This window comes from Ovis aries, chromosome 18 (assembly GCF_016772045.2).
Source record: "Ovis aries strain OAR_USU_Benz2616 breed Rambouillet chromosome 18, ARS-UI_Ramb_v3.0, whole genome shotgun sequence".
NCBI classification, from domain to species: Eukaryota; Metazoa; Chordata; class Mammalia; order Artiodactyla; family Bovidae; genus Ovis; species Ovis aries.
This window is the reverse complement of record NC_056071.1, coordinates 55492287-55511996: the sequence shown is the minus strand read 5'-3', so window position 1 is coordinate 55511996 and position 19710 is coordinate 55492287. Positions and strand designations below refer to the sequence as shown.

The 19710-nt window shown below is 53.8% G+C and overlaps 1 protein-coding gene across 3 annotated transcripts in view; it reads left to right on the top strand.

Moving 5' to 3' along the window:
- ITPK1 (inositol-tetrakisphosphate 1-kinase) overlaps window positions 1-19710 on the top strand; it is a 155018-nt gene that overhangs the window by 61432 nt on the left and 73876 nt on the right. The window contains exon 1 of one of the 3 annotated variants that reach the window (XM_042235392.1): window positions 17660-17681. The exons of the other annotated variants lie outside the window; for them this stretch is intronic. Coding sequence (XP_042091326.1) covers window positions 17676-17681 — 6 coding nt within the window. The 5' untranslated portion in view covers window positions 17660-17675. Of the gene's footprint in view, window positions 1-17659; window positions 17682-19710 lie in introns of those variants that run through there. 3 annotated transcript variants of the gene reach the window in all.

The following is a 19710-nucleotide window of genomic DNA, read 5'->3' as shown; positions in this document are numbered from 1 at the left end:
TGCTTTCTGCTCTCTCAGCCCTCCCCCACCTCCATATGAACCCCCAGGCATAGAGGAAGGCTCCTGCCCAGCAAGCTCCAGTGACCGAAAGGGTAAACTGAAGATACTAGTGGTCTCAGGAGAGGAGTGCACTAGAATTTCTCGTAACAGGCTTATTCCTGACAGTCCTCACTCAAAAAGTATAGAAACCACCACCCCACATGTGCGACAATGGCAGACACTGGCAGGTTACTCAGCTCTCAGATGGAAAGCTCTCAGATGGAAATTTTCCATTTCCCACGCTGAGGAATTCTGAGGCCCAGGGTGGTTTCTAAACTCGTTGGATTAGGGCTGGCAAGCAGGGATACAGCCCAGCAGTTTGAGTAGAACCCTCAAGAACCTCAAAGGAGCACCTACTTTTTTGAGGGTGGCGTTTCTGACCCCCATACTCAACAGGCTCCCTGTAGTCCTAGATGCAACTCTTATCTGTTTTTTATTTGAGGGGGCTTTTCTTTCAAGCAAGACATCGCAGGTCAGGGAAGGTTTGAAAACCACGGGTACAGGGAGCAGGGTGGGGGAGTTTGGAGGTTAGGGTGCAGCAGAGCCAGGGCGCTGGAACCGGTAGCCCTCTCCCCCAGGCCTCAGGCTTTCAGGTACTGTGTGTGCAGAGTGCTGTTGAGCGGTGAGGTGGAGCGGCACGGCCAGGACAGTGAGGCCCGGGGCATGGAGTCTGGCCGTTGTTGGCTTGATCCATCCATCCAGCATTCATTCATCTGTGTCCTGGGCCAGCGGGCACTGTGCCGGGCACTGGGATGTAGTTGACAGTTCTCGGGGAGCTTCCTGTCAGTGGGAAGACAGAACCTGGCTTTGGGAGACCCTGAATCTCTTTCAGCACCTCTCAGCACCATTGTCCAAGAGCCGAGCGTTTTAATCTCCTGTGCAGGTACTTTCGCAGGTCTCATGTCTGCTGACAGGTCACCATCACTTAACTTCATCCAAGACCATGGTGACACCACCTACTGGACGCTGCTGGTCATGGTGGCTCTGCAGCAGGGTCTGCTGTGGAGTCTGTCCCCACCTAACCCCATCTTCCAAGAATTACACTTGCCAAACCTCTCCAGGACTTTGATTTGCCATCTTTCTGAATGGGAGAGGGAATAAAAGGTGGAAGTGTTATCCATACGAGGAGGGGCATGGGAGCCAAGTAGGACCTCGCAGTATGAATGGAGTGAAAGCTTTCAGAGACCAGCTGCAGGAGATATCCCCCGGAGACCCCGACTCCTGGTGTCAGCCTTTGGTTCTCCTGTGGTGGACCTGGCTGCAGGGGCCACTTGGGAATCTTGGAGAACCGTCTGGAACGAGTGGTGCTCATGAGCGCAGGGCTCCGTGTGCAGGACAGGGACCTGGTGGATAACAGGGCAAGCTGCCGTGGAAGGACGTGCCATCCCACTGCACAGACATGGCCCAGATAGAGGGGGCCATATCCTGCGTGCTCGAGGCTTTTGGAAGACAAGGCGTTTATAAACGGCAGTTCAGTTTTGATTTTACATGCTGGCAGCAAAGATGGGAAACCTAGCATAACCACTGGGCTTTCTTTAAAATGTGCTTTGTGGGGGCCCCCAGTGCAGCCCAGCCCTCCTCGTATAAACTTGCATAAACTTGCAGATCAGCCAGAGCAGTTTGCTTCTATTTAAGGCAGTGAGAGGCTCTCCTCCAGTTCGGCTGTCTCCCTGGCTTCTGCTTTGCCCCAGGAAGGCTGGTCCTCACATGCTCCTTTGCACCCGGGGGAAGCTGAGTGGGGATGCACTTGTCTGCCCCCACCCCGAGCAGGCCTAGAATGTCTGGGGAGTATCTCTGTTTGGAGGCACATTTGTTGTATCTCGACTCCCCACCGTCCCTTCCAAACTTGCTTCCTCTCCTGTTTTCTTGGATTGTCACGAAGGCGCTGCCTCCTGTCTCCCACCCAGGCAGCCAGCCCAGGTCCCTCTGTCCCTCCATGTCCTACAGCTCGGCAGTTTCAGGCCCTGTTGATTTCTCCCTTTGCGTGTTTTCTCGCCCATCCCCACCTCCATCCTTCACTCGCGGGTCCCCTGTCGCCCCTCAGCCAGCACTGCCGCCCCTCTGACGGGCATCCCTGCCGCTTGGCCAAGCCCTTACCTGTGGAGTCATCACTCATCAAGCCCTGCCTGTGTCACACCCCTGGTCTCCTCGTCTTCGGGTGAAAGTCTAGCCCTCAAGAACCGCTTACCACGCTCTTCCCAGTGTTGCCTCTGCCACTCCCCAAGTCACACGTAGCAGACCCTTAACAGCCCCATCTCTGTGCCTGCACACACCTGTTGTGGCCTACCTCGGCACACCTGTTTACATCCTTCAGATGTAAGTCAGGTGTGACTTCTGTGCACCGCTCCCCCCCGTTTACTTCTGGGGATGGCTGCTGGCCTGGCCCAGAATCCCTGGTCTCTCTCTGGACCCTTAGCCGTCTAAGGTTGACCAACACCACCCCCCGCCCCGCCACCACCATACCCCTGAGGTCCTCAAGGAGACTCATCTTAGTACTTAGTGAAGAACTTGGCATGTGTGGGCATGGGGAGAGGCTTGATGAATGATTCTATTTGTTGATTTTACCCTAAGGTCACTTGGAAGCCACAGAAGTGGTTTCTTAGGACTTGTGAGGGGTCTGTGGACTCCATTTTTCTTTAGCATCTGGCAAGTTGCCTTCTTGGCACATTTTCACTCTCTGGCTTCCATGCAGGTGGCGTTGGTGATTAACCTAGGTCTGTCATGACAACATAGTTCCCTTTGCCCAAGACTTGCATCCCAAGCTTCTCTTGCAGCTAGAGGCACCCACGTCTTGCAGTTTTAACCAGTAAGATGTAAGGGGGGGGAAGTATTTTCTGTCTTACAAAATGGTAGCTGTTTGACCTTTGTTTCCCTTCTCCTGCCTCCCAGATTTTCTCTGGGAACAGGATACCTAGAGCTGTGGCAGCAAATTTGTGACCATGAGGTAAAAGGCATGAGGACAGATATGTCTGTCATAAGAAGCATGGCGGAATAAAAACCTGAAAAGAGCTTGGGTTCTTGCTGACGTCAAACTGTTGAAACCCTCTAGAGACCCACCTTCCTCTAAATTTTCTGTCTTTAGGATTCAAGCCATTTTAGTCAACATTTCTTAAAATCAAACGTACCTTCACTGTTTATTCTGAACTTGGCTGAACTGTATTTTGTTACCTAAGATCAAGTGCACCTTTGGGATAAGGAATGGCCATTGTTGAAACAAAACTTTGAGGGCTGAAGGCATGTGCCAAGGAGAAGGATACCAGTGCTGTTAGTGTTGAAAATTTGGATGCCTTGGGGGTTGACTGTTGGGACTTGTGTACATTTGGACATATGTTAAAAAAACAAACAAATTGTCCTCTGTGTATGATAAAACTTAAAGGCTCTTTAGGTTGTTAAGCAACAGATTTTCAACTTGAAAAGAGACTTAAGAAAATGTGAATGAATATTGGGTTGGCCAAAAATTTTGAGTTTTCTCATTACATCTTACAAAAAAACCTGAACAAACTTTTTGACCAACCCAGAGTTTATTAGCATTGGATGTCTCAAAAGATCCAGGTATGAGGGGGGTTAGGCCATCAAGGACTCAAATTTACGTCATCAGAAGTATTTCTTCACTTTTCAGGTTCTTTGTGTAGGTTCTTTCAAGACAGACTTTGTCAAGACGTGTGAGAAAGATTGCCAGCAACTCCATCCCATAAGCTCAACAACCTCATAGGAAGCAAGTATGACTTTCCTTTTGCCCTGAGTTCTGGCAGAGCTCCCAGGCCTGGCTGCTGTTTGCTGATTCTGATTAGTTGGACTTGAGTTACGTACCTATTATGTTCCTTACCTGGGGCTACCATAACAGATTAAAACAGAAATGTATTCTCAGTTCTGGAGACGAGGAGTTGGGAATCCCAACTGTCGGCAGGGCCATCCCTCTGGCCCCTCCTTGCCTCTTGTAGTGGCTAGGAGATCCCTGGCTGATGGCAGGATCCCTCCAATCTCTGCCTCCATCTCCATGTGCCCCTCCTGCCCCTGGGGGCCTGCGCCTTCGTATGGCATATTTCCTCCTCGTAGAAGAATGCCATCATGTCGGATTGGGGCCCACCCTAATGAGCTCATCTCAACCTGATGATGTCTGTAAAGACCCTGTAACAAATGAGGCCGCAGTCACAATATGGGGATTAGGACTCAGCCTGTTTTTTTAGGGGGCACAGTTCAACCTGTCACACCTGTTCTTGAATCAGACACTTGGGTCTGGATGAAGTGATGCTGTAAATTGGCCAGGCCTGAGTCCCATGCCCATCCTGACAGTGAGTTGGGGTCAATCCCCCGGAATTAGGTGGCATCAAAGTGGGAGAGAGAGGTTCTCCTGGGACTATGTGGAGGGTGGCTCACCAGCCGCCTGCTTCTTCTGAGGACCCAGACTTTTTCCTCCGTGTTTTCTTGCCCATTTCAGTACCTGTCTCTGCCCTTCCGTTTTCTGGCCTCAGGGAGGGGGTGGTTAGTTCAGTTGCGGGGAGGTTGGAGAGAGGAGGCAGAGGCGCCGTGCAGAGGCCACAGTGATCTCTCTACTCGCCATTCACCCTGGACCGAGGCTCACAGTGGACATCTCACGGCATCGGGTGGCTGGATACTGGGCGCTCTACACTGCTTGCCTGTCCATGCTTTGAGCTTTTTTCCTTGACAGGAGTTACTGACGTGGGGACCTGCCAGCAGTTGGACTTTGATGGCAATGAACCATCCGATTGCTGCTTTCATTTGCTTGAGGGTTTGTCAGCTCCCTTGAGAGGCCGAGTCATGGGGCAGAAGGTGGTTGGGATGTTCCGTCCACAGAGAAATGGAAAAGTACCGAACCTCTGACTCTGCCCCTTGCTTTCCGGGTGACCACTCACTTAGAGCTCCTTTGTTTTGTGCTCTTTCCCCCGCTCCCCCCCAGCCTGTCAGGCTTGTCCCTCCCAACCTGGCCCTTCCCCAAAGGTCCCAGAGCTGCAGAGCACCCAGGAGCCTCTGGGCACTAAATCGCGTCCAGCCGTTTCACCACTTCCTGTACGCTGGGCTTATCTGTTTTATGACAGGGACATGGTTCATGGTTTCCTTTTATCGAGGGCACCCAGTGGAGGACGCGTGGGGGAGGAAATTTTAGCCAGGAGGACCCAGCTCGGGTCCCGGTGCCCCCGCCCTGGGGCCCTGGGTTAGCATGATTCCTCCTCCACCAAATAGGAAAGGAATGAGCCGTGGTTTTGCTCGAAGATTGTGGCTTTCCTGTGAGCGACTTCCTGTGAGCAAGCCTATGCGTGTCTGGGACCCTGAGCAGAGCTCACAGAGAGGCGTTAGGTTGAGCTTATGGTCAGCCTGGGAGATGAGATCAAGACGACCTGAGAGTTAGGACCGTGAGTTGTGTTCAGACCAGACACAGGCAGAAAAGAGCCTGGTGGGGAGTGAGGGTCAGAGAGACTGTGTGTGCAGGCTGGGGCTTGGGGCTGGGTTCAAGGACCAGGAGGGGGTCCCGTCTAGCCAGAGTTGGGAGCTGCTGTGGGAGGCAGTGAGGGGGAAGTGTGGACAGGAAGCTGAAGGCAGTGTGGCTCTTTGTTTAGGGACCCTAGGGAGCTGTGGAAGGTTTTTGAATGGGCGAGGGGACCCTGGCAGTTCAGGCCCAAGGTGGACCGGGTTACCCCCAGCCTAGAGACTGGACTCAGAGTTTAGTTCCACAACAGTAAACAGTCTGAATTAGAGAGTTTAATGAACTGTAGTGAAAATATAATTTAATTTTAATTACGGGCTCTTGTTAATCAGTTCCCGGATTCGCCTGTAACCAGGGTCCCTAATTGGCCCTTAAGTGCTGTCATATGTTTCGAGAAGAGGCCCTGTCTCCCTTCCTCTGACCTTTCCCCCGCTCATGGTGACTGGTTGAAGAGCCTTGGCCAACAGGCAGCACAGCTTCTTCAAGCCTTGAGGTCTCTAGCAGTGTTCTTTGGGGTCATTAGAGGAGCTGAATTCAGAGGCTGCACTGAAATCTGCCCCCCCCCCCCCCCCCCCAACACACATACCCTGTTTCTTGGCTGGCCCAGGCCCGTAAGGAGCTGTGGGAGGTGGATGCTGGCTGCAAGGACAGAGGAGCCTGAGGGTTTGCCCAGAGATGTGCCAGGCCTCTCCTCTTACTTCTGAAAGGCGAGGCTTAGAGATTTGATCTGATCTTGAAACACCGTGCGTGCCGAGGCGAGGACCCAGTGCCTGGTGAATCATCGTCATCAGACCTGGGACTTCAGCTGCACTGTCATCTGGGGCTGAAAGGCCAGGTGGCCAGAGCTGTGAACTCAGGGTTCTTTATAGGACAACTTGCAGAGATGGGAGCCTTAACTGTGCCTTCCCCCACCTGCTGGCCTCCATAGCTGGACCAGTTCCAGCCCCAGAGCTCTAGAGCCTGCCCTGGCCATGGTCCTCAGGGCTGGACCCAGCTGGCACAGTGTGAATCTTCTTTCTTCCTCTTTTTTAAAAAAATACTTATTTAATTCTTGGCCATGCTGGGTCTTTGCTGCTCTGCAGGCTTTCTCGAGTTGTTGCAGTTGGGGGCTCCTCTCTGGTTGCCGTGTGCGGGCGTCTCGTTGCCGAGCACGGGCTCTAGGGTGCCCAGGTATCAGTGGTTGCAGCGTGCACACTTTAGAGCGCAGACTCCATAATTGTGGCGCATAGGCTTAGTGTCCCATGGCTCGTGGGATCTTCCCGAACCAGGGATTAAACCTGTGTCCCCAGCATTGCAAGGTGGATTCTTAGCCACTGAGCCACCAGGGAAGCCCAACCCGCCCCCCGCCCCCGCTTCCTTCTCAACCAGCCTGTGTGCCCCGGGCAGTCCTTCCAAATGGTGTGAGACCACACCCCTCTTCTCACTCCACAGTGCTGCCTCCCCCAACCCCTGCTTTTCTTCTTCCAGAATCTGTGACACACCCACCATGGAGTGGGGGGATGGGCGGCATCGATTCCCTGTCACATGTGTTGAACCCTAGGCCCTGGGTGGCAGCTTTCAGTCCTTTACCTGGAGGCCCCGTGGATCACCCACACCCTGGAGTTTCCACCTGCTGCCAGCTTTATGCCGCAGCTCGGCAGGTGGAAGGGGGAAGGTGGTTAATTAGCCCTGGCCCAGGCTTCAGGCTAAGTGTCATCGGGAGTAATTAACTGCCGGGCCTTTGTCCTCTCTGTGGCCTCTCTGCCTCCGTGTCTCTGCAGAGGGGGGTGGGCTGGTGGACTTGGCCTGCAAGCAATACACTTTGCCCACACAGGAATTTTTACGTTCTTCTCTTGGAATTTGTTGCCAGGATCTAAACCACTTGCCCAGCAGACCCCACGGCTCCCTATTGCCCCACGTGGCCACCTGGTTGGCTGTTTACGTGTCCTCTGTGGGGCATTTCGTCTGTGCTCCTCAATTTGGCCCCAGGCCTGTCTCCACGGAAACTGCCCTGTGGCCTCTGGCTCTGACCTTCTTGGGCGATGGGGCCAAAGAGGGGAGAGGCAGCAGGCTGGTCGTCCACAAGACGGATTCCAGAATGATGGAAGCAGAGGGCCCTGGGGGAGGGGAGAAGGTTCTCCGTGGGCTCAGCACTCAGGGTGGGGATGGTGTCTGTGCGCTGGGCTCTTAGTCACTGACTGTCTCAGGGGCAGAGTTGAGACCACAGGGCTGTAGGCAGGTGTGCGTGGGCTCTCGGGGGTGGGGGCTGTGCAGGGGATGCCCTGGGCCACTCCCTGCAGGATCCTAGGCCGGTGCCAGGCCTGCCCCGCCAGGTCAAGAAGAGATTGTGGTTTGCACCTGGCCCCCTGAGTCTTGATACGCTCCAGAAAGAGGCACCTGATTATAGCACCCCTGGCCTTAGGGCTTAAAGATCTTGGACATCCAGTTTGGTTTTAATCAGGGTACAGATAAGAAGTGGCCTCTCCCAGCCTGGGGTGCATGTTCCCCACTGGTGTGTCTTGTACTTTGCTCTTCCAAGTGGGTAGGGCTGGGTGGGTGGGGCTGCTGGCTAGGACCCAGGATGGCTTTTCCCCTGCTTGACAGGGCTGTGGGCAATTGCCTGGTGGTAGCAGCCCCAAAAGGAAGAATGGTCAGTGGGTTGAGCCCATGCATGTGTTCAGTGTTTCCTGCAGTGACCCCAGGGAGCACATGGGCTTTTGTGACCTCTACCCCGACTTGTGTTGTGCTTTCCTGCTGACCCTCCTTCCTTCCGAAGTCCACCTGGCCTGGGGACTTACCTGGTGGTCCAGTGGCTGAGACTGTGCTAGGGGGACCTAGGTTCAATCCCTGGTCAGGAAACTAGATCCCACATGCCGCAACTAAGATTCCACATGCTGTAGCTAAGACCTCAGGCTGTCAGTTCAGTCGCTGAGTATGTCCAACTTTTTGCGACCCCATGGACTGCAGCACACCAGGCCTCCCTGTCCATCACCAACTCCCGGAGTTTATTCAAACTCATGTCCATTGAGTCGGTGATGCCGTCCAACCATCTCATCCTCTGTTGTCCTGCCTTCAATCTTTCCCAGCAACAAAGTCTTTTCCAAGGAGGTAGTTCTTTGCACCCGGTGGCCAAAGTATTGGAGTTTCAGCTTCAGCATCAGTCCTTCCAATGAATATTCAGGACTGATTTCCTTTAGGATGGACTGGTTGGATCTCCATCATTTAGGATGGACTGGAGATCTCCTTCTCCAACACCACAGTTCAAAAGCGTCAATTCTTGGGTGCTCAGCTTTCTTTATAGTCCAACTCTCACATCCATACAAGGTGCAGTCAAATAAATGAATGTTAAGATAAATAAAATTAAGTCAGTTTAACCCCCAAAGTTCAAATCATTTCCTGGACCTATGGGAAATGCGCTGGGCATTTCTTGGGCAGCCTGCCTTGGAGGGGAGGTGCTTCCCAGCATGGTTGGAGCAGGGGACACCAGTATCTGCTCTCACCCCATCCAGAGAGTGTTCAGCTCGGGGTCTGGGGAGCTGGGTGGAGAGGTGGTGGGTCTGCAGAGCAGGGCCCCCTCCAGAGAACTTGCTGAGGGCAGAGGAGGAGGTTCTGGAAGAGAAGTGAAAATGCCCCCTTTCCTTTTACCCCCAGCTTTGTGGATGGCAGTGGGGCAGCCCGTCCAGTGATATTGAGGCCACACACCAGCCTGGGCACTGCCGACCTTTTGTTTGGTGGTGCCCCCCGCCCCACCCCCGCAGGAGCTGCACGTGAGAAGATGCCGTAGCCCGCTGATGGGGTTGGACACAGATCAGTGGTAGCCCAGGGAACTTACTATAGAGCTTGGGGCACATCTTCTGGGGCTCAGTTCAGAGAAGAGTTGAGCAAGAAATAGGTCACAGGTACCAGGCATCATAGTTGCCAAACTTCTTATTTTCTGGCAGGACCAAGAAATGAGGCTTTCCACTAATTCCATTTCTTAGGTAGTTGCTTGGAGCTTTGTCTTCCTTTTGTCTTCCAAAAAGTGGTTTTGCAGGTTTAACCATCTATTCCACCCCTCTTTTCCTTTTAGAAAGAGAGTATATGGGATGCCGTTTAATCCTTTTTCTTATGTTTGTTGTTGTGTTGTTGTTTAGTCACTAAGTTCTGTCTGACTCTTTGCTACCCTATGGACTGTAGACTGCCGGGCTCCTCTGTTCATGGAATTTTCCATGGAGTGGGTGGCTGTTTCCTTCTCCAGGGGATCTTCCCGATCCAGGGATCATTATTGTACAATTAGAAACAACCAGATGTTCAGTGATATGGAGTTGGTGAAGTAAATGATGCTTTATTGGTTTTTAAATGACAGTGACTTAGAAGAACAGGTAATGCCATCGGAAAGCGTTCATTACAGCATGCTTTATTAAAAAGTAGTATCCGAACCTGCTTATGTAGTATGATCCCAGCTTTGGGAAAATAGATCTAAGAATTGGAGGGATGTATACCAAAATAGAATCAGTTACCTCTGAAATCAAGGACAAATTTTCTGATGTGAATAAGTAACTTGGAACTTAAACATCTCTTACAACGAGCAGATATTAATTTGATCAGGAAGTTGCGTTACTTTACAGCCACACCTGGTAACTTTCTAGCCTGTCTGCTTTTTTTCCGTCTTCATGGTGGAACACTCTAGAATCTGAGCTTTTGGCAGGCAGAGGCTCCGCATCCCATTTGAGCTTCATGGGGTGCCAAGTGGCATTACTGTCTTGAACTTTCAGACCACACCCTTCTGGAAGATGTCCGTGTATGTGTGTGTGTGTGGCCTCGGCACCTGTAGTTGCTGTTCTTGAGTCCCAGACCTGGCTCCCTTGCGTGAAGGGACCGAGCCCACAGGTGGCTGCAAAGTTCAGGGGCGTGTGTGTGTGTGTGTGTGTGTGTCTCCATTCTGGGGCTAGACAGAAGCCTGAGGTGGGCTTTCACCTGCAGCTGCCATTTCGTTCCAACATTGAGACCCGGCCTTTATATTTCTTGAAATATCTTAAAGAATCCTCACTAAATTTTAAATTTTTAAGTCAGTATGAGTTTGACCCCCAGCTGTGTCTGAAATAAAGGCAGGCGCCCCCTCCCCGCCCACGCAGGCAGGGGGGTCTGACCTCTGGGGTAAAGAAGCGCTCTGCGTTTGTTTCCCTGTCATTCTTGCCCCGCTGACCGTGCAGGGGACATAGAGGTGGCGTTGTCTTGGGACCAGGGGCTTGGCATGGAGGTGTGCTGAGGTTGGGGAAGGCTTTACGGCCCCCAGGGATTGGGACTGACTCAGCGGGACTCTGTCCCAGAGTAGGGAGCTACCCGGGAGCCAGGACCCGACCTCAGGGCCAGCCTTGTCCAAGAACAGCCCTGACAAGTGGGGTCACTGCCCGAGAAAAGGAGCGTGGTTGGGTGGAGGAGGGTGGGGAGAGCGTCGAGTCATCACTAGCCCAAGGATTTTCCCACTCCCCAGCCATCCCCACTGTGGTCTGGGCCTCACCCCTGGCAGGTACAGCCTTGTTTTCCCTTTGTGGTCGCCTTGCTCCAGTAGCTGCCCATCTCTCCCAGCTCCCCTGGCTCTACTCCGGGGAGATTTTTCTTAGCATGTCCCTGTTCTGAGAGCTGTCCTCCCCCTGCCCCTTGGTGCTGAGATGAGTGGGAGAGAAGGCAGCTCGTGGTTTTGGTCGTGATCCCGGACCAGAGAGAATAGGTTCAGTGTTCTCAGGCGTTGGGTCTGAACATGGGGTGTTGGTGGGGGAGGGGGTAGTACAGAGCTGGACAGGGAGTCCTCCACCACACAGTTAGGGCTGAACTCCAGGGGTCACACCACTCCCTCTCCAGGTGGTGGGGGCTCAGCAACCTGTGGGGGAGGAGGGGGCCAGTGGTGAACGGAACAAGTTTGGAGGGTCAGATGGGCCTTGCGATGCCCCCCCACCCCGCCCCCGCCCCGCTGAGCATCATCTCCAAGGAAATTGTGTTTATTAATTGTTGGCAATGTCAGAAGAGCATGTAATCAGCTGCTTAAAGAAGAACCTGAGCTCCATTTCTGTTCTCTCTGTGCCTTTGAGTTTATTTTAAACCTCAGTGAGCCCTTTGCAGGTTTTCTCACTGTGGCCTTGACCACGTGCCCTTTGACCCAGCAGTCCTCCGCACCCCGCCTGCGTCCTGGGGCGGGGCTCCCAGCAGGATGGAGACAGTGTCTGTCTTGTGACCCATCGGCTCCCTGCGGCCCACCAGGTTGCTGACGGTGAGCTCTTTGGGGAGGGGGCAGATCTCACTGATTTCGTGATTGAGGCTTGGGGAAGGGGTGGCCTCGGTGAACACCCCCTGCCACCTGTCTCCATTCTCTCTTAGGAGGCTTCTCGGGACCCAGAGAACCATGAACTGGTCATCAGATGCTCAGGTCAAGGCTGGGAAGGGACAGACACCTGGCACCAAAGGCCTGTCCCCCCCAGATTTTGTCTGGGACACCCAGGCCCACGGTTCAACGCCAAGGGCCCCAGACTCGTAGGGACCCCTGGCTGGGCCACGCTCTGGATCCTGGCATTCAGGTCCCAGACTGACCTGAGTGAATTCTGGCTCTGTTGTCTTCTAGTATCAAGGAGGGCGAGACGGGTGTGGTGGGGTGCTGGGGGCGCCAGTTACCACTCAACCAGCGATTACCGCTGTCCTGGGTGGCCTCGGTGGTGCCTACTAGACTACTGCTTCCCACTTCTGGTGGCAAGGTCAGCTGTGCCGGTTTCTGCTTCATCCCCTTTGCTGACGGCCCTGCTCTGCAAACCCTGTGTCCAAGGCAGCAGCGCCTAAGCCAGCTGCTGACCTCCCATTCCTCCTGGACTCAAGATGCAGGCTTTCCGTAGCCCTGTGCTCTGCGCTGCTGGTTTGGGACTCCTTGGTACACGTGTGCAGGTGTGCACCCCCAGGTCTGCCTTCACGGCTCAGCTCACCAGCCACCTCCTCCGAGTGGACTTCCTGAGCGCCCCCTTGAACAACCGCATCTTCCTTGGCGTCCCTGCCACACTCTTGGTCAGTCTGGAAGAGCTGCTGTTCTCGTCCTCCTCACGGCCCCCTGGCGACCACGTCTGCCCCCGAGCGCCCTCCCCACTGCCCTGGCGTGGGCTCCAAGGCACACACGCCAAGTGCCCGGTTCCTGTGTGTTGATTGAATGATGGTGAAGTGGCCTGAGCAGGTCCCAGGAATCAGTGAGTGGATGAGACAGGGGGTGATGCTCAGAGGCGAGCAGGGCATTGTCCTGGGAGACCTAAGGCCCAGGGGAGACGGGCGTGTGCCCTCCCCAGACTGTCCTGAAGGCCGCGGGCCCTCAGAGAACCAGCCCCTCAGCACTGCCTGGGCTGGGGTGGGGAGGGAAAGGCCGGCGGAGGAGCTGCTGGGCCTGAGGGGTGAGGGGTTTGCAGGAGGGCGGGGATGTCCAGGCAGAAGGGTGAGGGCCCCGCGGTGAGGGCCCACCTTGCCTGTGTCGGAGCCGTTTAGCCGCCTCTGCTGCAGGTGTGACTTGTCCTCTATCCTGGGTAAGCCCACTCCTAACGGCTGTCGCCTCACTTTCTGACTTGACCTTGCTGAGTGGGTCAGCGTGCATCCATTCAAGCAGAACGGACATTCGCCAAGTCCCCCCACCTCACTCAGGTGACCGGGACACACCCGCTTTCTGAGGGGGAAGCGGAGTAGACAGATCCTCCCCACCCAGGACAGTCAGAGCTGTGGCAGAGCCTACCTTTCCAGAGTCCATTCCTGGTGGAAGGTTCTGGAAATGCACACAAATAAATGAGCGGAGGCACAGCCAGGCAGATGGACCAGAGTCACCTTCTGAGGACGCTTGTCGGCTCCCCAGGGAAGGAGTTTTCTGGGTCAGGATCGAGGAACTCAGGAGTCTCCTTGCCTTCTAGGACATCCCCGCCTGTGGGTATTCCAGAGTCTCCCCCTCCTGCAGCGAGGGAGGGGTGGTTGCCATAGGAACCGCTGGATCTCCCTCCTGCATCAGCCAGCCTCTGGGGCAGGATGCTGAGGGAAGGCACTGTGACCAGGTGTTGGATCAGAGGCTTGGGGGGATCCATGGGCAGAATATTAGATCATTTTGGGGGGCTCACACCTTGTTTGGGGGGCTGAGATCCTGACGTCAGAGCCCACTCTTTCCTCCCCACTTCTGGCTTTGGAGAAAGTCTGGGGCCGGCAGCCCCTACCCCGTTGCTTGCCGGGATCTGTCCTTTGTGCACATTCCCACCCCATCCTCAATCCCTGGCCGCTAGGTCATGGCATAGTCCTGCTTCCTCCCTCCCTGCTCCATCACGGTCCTAGTTCCACACCATTGTCTTTACCCCCATGCTGCCCAGGAGCCCTCCTGTGCCCTGGTCTTAGCCTGCTACACACACACACACACACACACACACACACAGTGCCCTGGTCTTACCCTGTTCTACACAGACACACACACACACACACACACACACTCTCCCTCACATTAAAAACCCTCCTTGGCTCATGAGTCCTTTGAACTGCAAGGAGATCAAACCAGTCAATCCTAAAGAAAATCATTGGAATACTGCTGGAATACTGCTCATTGGAAGGGCTGATGCTAAAGCTGAAGCTTCAGTACTTTGGCCACGTGATGAGAAAAGCCGACTCATTGGAAAAGACCCTGATATTGGGAAAGATTGAAGGCAGGAGGAGAAGGGGATGACAGAGGATGAGATGTTTGGATGACATCACTGACTCAATGGACATGAGTTTGAGCAAACTCTGGGAGATAGTGAAGGACAGGGAAGCCTGGTGTGCTGCAGTCCATGGGGTCGCCGAGTCAGATATGACTTAGCAACTGAACAACTGGCTCCTGAGGCCCCTGGGGATCTGTGTGACCTCTTTCCAGCTTCTCCTCTGTCCCCAGGCTGTCTGACCTTGGCCCCTCACACACACTGGCCCAGTGTCCCCTGCTCAGGATGGCTTCTGATGTGGCCTCTGCCCTGACAAAGCTCACTCTCTTTCGGGTTACACCTCCCCACCCCCACCTCTCCTGATCTGATCCCTTGCACAGCCCTGCACTCCTGCCCTGTCTACCCCTGTGGTCACTGGGTCCTAATTCCTGGTCCATTTTCTCTCTGCTCTTGGCTTTGGTCCTTGTGCCAGGACCCAGAAGGGACCAGGCCCAGAGGAGATGCTGGGGGATGTTTGATGGGCACAGTGGCCTCTGTGTGCTTGTGTGCATGCTCACTCATGTCAGACTCTTTGTGACCCCGTGTAGCCTGCAGACTCCTCTCTCCATGGGTTTCCCAGGGAAGAACAGTGGAAGAAGAGTGGGTTACCATTTCCTCCTCCAGGGGATCTTCCCAACTTAGGGATCAAACCCACGTCTCCTGCGTTGCCAGGTGGGTTCTTTACCTCTGTGACACCTGGGAAGCCCAGGCTTCTCTGTGGAACATTTATAAAGGCTCCTGCTAAGATGAGAAAAAGGAACTGTGCTTTAGGTTTGGCAACCCCGTGAGTAGATACGAGGCTGTTCCTCCCAGTTCCCCTGAGGTGCAGCTGTGCTAACACAGTCTGAGCTCGATGTCACCTCCTCTGGGGCCTTCCTGAACCTGGTTGCTACACCCCCAAGTTTCATGTGGGGGACCCTTGGGTTCCCCCCTCGCCTCTAGAACCGCAGGAATCCTGGAGTCCACTTAGTCATCAACCTCTGAGCAGAAGTTGTGATAGTATGTTTGCATTTGCTGATTTAATCTGTAAACCCCGGGGGGAAAAACCCACTGGGGATTTCATTCCTCCACCCCACCTCAGAGAGCAGCACCTTTCCATGCTGGCGGGCGTTCCCATCTCCCCGCTTTCGCGCTGAGTCCCTGGGTGTCTCTGTGTCGAGCGCCTCTGAGTGGCTGGTACCACAGTGAGATGGAACCACCAGGCCCTTTGTGGAAGGCCCGGGTCCAGACCCTCCCCTGCACAGGAGGGCTGGCTTCGCAGGCTGCGTGAGCCGCCCTGTCACCCACCGCTGTCACTCGTTGACCTGAGCTTAAAAGCAGTGCTCAGAGCCATGGAGTAACTGCATTGCAGTCTCCCCATCAAGGTCACCACGTGCCCCTCGGGACACTGCTCATCACAGGTGCATCAAGCTGCCCCTCACGTGGCCCTTGGGGACTTCTTTCCATTGCACAGAGGGGCTGGGTGGATGTGTTGGTTAGGATGTCCCATGGTGGTTTGATCAAGTTTCTACATTTCTGTGGCCTGCCGTTATTCTCAGAGCTCTCCAAGCCAGTTCAGGAAGGGTTCCAGCGCCAGCGTCTCCCTTTGTCCCTCACCAGTGCACATGAGTATTTTGTGTATGTATGTATGTAGTTGCGCCTGGTCTTCGTTGCCACATGTGGGGTCTAGTTCCCTGACCAGGGATCGAACCCTGGGCTCTTGGGAGTGCAGTGTCTTAGCCACCAGACTAGCAGGGAAGTCACCACATAAGCATTTAAAAATACCTGAGCCCTGCACCAAAGACTCCAGTTTGACTTGACACAACCCAGCTCCTTTTCAAGCAATTTGGAATACTGAACTTTTCTTTTAAATGGGATGTGTTTAATTTTTTTAAAAAAACTCCTTCATTAACATTATATCAAATACCGGTTTAGAAACTGCCTCAAGGGATAGGAATGCTCTCTGGGCTGGAAATAAATGACTGTAGAAAGGGAACTGCTTCAGGGCTTGAAAAATAATCTTTGCAGGCTTTGCAGAAGTTTGACTCAAAGTTTTCCTTCCTTATTGTTAAGAAGGATGCACAAAGAAGATGTATTTTTGGCCTGGAGAATTCTTAGCCACTTGTGACATGGCTTCCAGTTGTCATTCCGGGAGGAAAGTGGAGATAAAAGCAACATTGAGATGTGTTTTCCATTGTCAGCAGGGAAAAAACCCTCCAGGGCCAGGAGCCAGGGCTGTGCAGGGAAGGAGGAAGCCTGGCTTGGGGATCCCAGCTGGGATGGGCAGCCAGTCTCATCCCACCAGCTCTAGATGCCCACGTGGGGGTCTCATATTAAAGACGGGGCCCTGGAGCTTCCCTGGTGGCCAGTGGTTAAGACTTCGCCTTCCAATGCAGGAGGTGTGGGTTACATACCTCCTGGCCAAAAAACCAGAACTGAAAACAGAAGCAGCATTGTAACAAATTCAATAAAGACTTAAAAAATAGTCCACATTAAAAAAACCTACAAAAATCTTTAAAATGATACAAGTGAACTTATTTACAAAACAGAAAGAAACTCACAGAATGAACTCATGGTTGCTGGCGGGGGCGGGGAAGGATGGGAGGAAGGGATAGTCAGGGAGTTTGGAGTGGATGTACACACTGCTACGTTTAAAATGGATAACCAACAAGGTCCTATTGTATAGCACGTGAACTTTGCTTACTGTTATGCAGCAGCCTGGATGGGAGGGGAGTTTGGGGGACAATGGATACATGCATATATACAGCTGAGTCCCTTTGCTGATCACCTGAAACTCTCACAACACTGTTTGTTAATGGGCCATACCTCAATACAAAGTAAAAAGTTAAAAAAAAAAAAAACACTTAATAAAGACAGGGCCCCCAGGTTACACACAAGGAGAGTGACGGCCTATGTCACCTGGCCAGTCAGCGCCAGGCTCCTGACCTGCCCTCTTCAGAGCATCCTGGTTTTGGAAGTTCTTTCTTAAGCCAGCTATTCGGTGAGGCCACAGAAATGACAACAGGGCATATTAAGTGCTTACAACATGTATGAGGCGGGACACTGACACCTCATACGTGTTAACGTCCAGAGTGGTATCTTCAGAGAGATCTGAGACCTGACTCCCTGCCCAGCACCCTCCAGGGGCTTCCCCTCCCCCAGGGGACATCTTCCCAATTCCTTCCCGCCTTTGGAGGCTCTGCACAACCTGCCCCACGTCCTTGTCACCCTTCCCCGGGACCCGCTGAATGCAGCCTGTGCTGGGGGCCCCACCTGGCTTTCCCCATTCCTTCTCCTTGGTCGGGTCCCAGCTCAGATGGTATATCCTCAGGCCTCTCATGAGTTCCCTTGGCTGCCGAAATGAATTCAGGACGGTGCGGCTTACACAACAAACGTATTGTCGCCCAGCTCTGGAGGCCGGAAGTCGAGACCAGAGTGTCAGCGGGGTTGGTTCCTTCTGAGGCTGTGAGCAAGGGTCTGCCCCAGGCCCCTCTCCTCGCTTCCGTGTGGCTGGTGATCTTCGGCGTCCTATGCTGGTAGGTGCAGCACCCTGATCTCCGCCTTCATCTTCACGTGACAGTCTCCTCGTGTGTCAGCACCCAGATTTCTCCTTTTTAAAATGATGCCAGTCATGTGGGGTTAGGGGCCCACCTTACTCCTGTATGATGTCCACTTAGCGAATTACATCTGCAATGACCCCATTCCCAAATAAGGTCACATTCTACGGTACTGAGGGTTAGGACTTCCATGTGACCTATTTGCGAAAGTGAAAGTCGCTCAGTCATGTCCGATCTTTGCGACCCCATGGACTATACAGTCCATGAAATTCTCCAGGCCAGAATACTGGAGTGGGAAGCCTTTCCCTTCTCCAGGGGATCTTCCAAACCCGAGGACCGAACCCAGGTCTCCTGCATTGCAGGCAGATTCTTCACCAGCTGAGCCACAAGGGGAGCCCTGTAACCTATTTGGAGGGACAAAATTCAACTCATAATGGGCTTTCTCTGCTGAGTGCCCCCTGCCTCCGCATCATGCTCTCTACACTGATTTTATTCATGTTGCGATGCTCTATTTGTTTATTGTCTGTCTTCCCCCATTAGAATATGAGGTCTTGAGACAGGGACCTTGGCCATCTTGTCCACTGTTGTCTCTTCAGCGCTTGAGCAAAGCCAGGCACAGAGCATCCACTCACAGGAACTGCTGAGTGAGTGGATGAGTGCCCGGCTGGATGCAGGGGTGGGTGGGTGAGAGGAGGAGTGGAGTGAGTGGCTGAAAACAGCCTACAAAGCAGGTACTCTTGTCATCCCTACTCCCCACCCCCGCATGCTGAGATATCGAGAAAACAAGCCCAGAATAAAGAACAGTCTTTTGTGTCGGGTTCGTAAAGCAGTGGTGGTTTCTCTTCTATTTAAATCTTAAAAGAGCAGAAGAACAGATCGGTGTTAGTACCTTCTAAATGTGTTGAGGGTTTGTCAGATGAGACACACTTCAGCCCATTTGCTTTTGCACTTCCTGCAGTCCTGTCCTGCTCCCTGCAGACGCTCACCCTTGTGGCCTCTGGGGTGCCGTGCTCTCACACCTGCTTAACCTCATTGGCCACGCTTTGGGTATCGACTTCAAGTTTACCATCTAGAAGGGAAGCTGGGGTCCAGGTCAGTTCACGCTTGATCTAAAATTCTCAGTAGGAAGTGCAGGGAGGAAGCTGAGAGCCAACTTGTGTATAGGGTGGGTGGGGAACGGTCTGGAAGAGGGGTGGTGGCATTTGAATTCAGCTGGCTGGAAGCTCAGGTGGAGCGGCTCGCTTCGTCTCAGCCCAGGCTTTAGCTTTGGGAAGGTCAAGGGAAGTAAACGGGAGCCTCTGTGGGGGGACTGTTGTCCCTGCGCCTCTTTTCCTCATTTACCCTCTTGGATTGTTGAGGGTCAGTGTCTGGTGACTAGCTTTCCCGTGGTGGTAGCGTTAACCCACCTGCCAGTACAGGAGACACAAGAGACACAGCTTCGATTCCTGGGAAGATCCCCTGGAGAAGGGCATGGCTACCCACTCCAGTATTCTTGCCTGGAGAATCCCATGGACAGAGGAGCCTGGTGGGCTAGAGTCCAGGGGGTTGCAAAGAGTCGGACACGACTGAAGTGTCCTAGCAGGCACATGTCTGATGACTCTAATACTATATTCTCCTTGGCTGTAGACAGACACCCTGAGGCAGGGGCCCTCTGGATGCTCACGGGCTGCTGGGGGGGAGGGGCGTGCAGGACTCAAGCCTGGGAAGCCATTGCGGGTGGCTGAGGGGCGGTTCCTCCTCTGCGCTCCTGTGTTGTGGGTGGAGACTGGCCTCTCGAGAGCCCCCCTGCTAGCCTGGCTGAGAACACAGCTGCGGTAAGACCTCGGGCCTCCTGGGCTCCCTGTGGAGGCCGGGCTTCCCCTCTGGAGGGTACATGTCCTAGCACTATGAACTGCGTCACCCTGCTTGTCCCCTGGGCTTGTGACCTTGTCTGCTCTGCGGCCCCAAGGCACCCTTGACTTTTTCACCCTCCCCGGCAGGGTGTCTGCAGCGTGTTCCTGAGGCCACT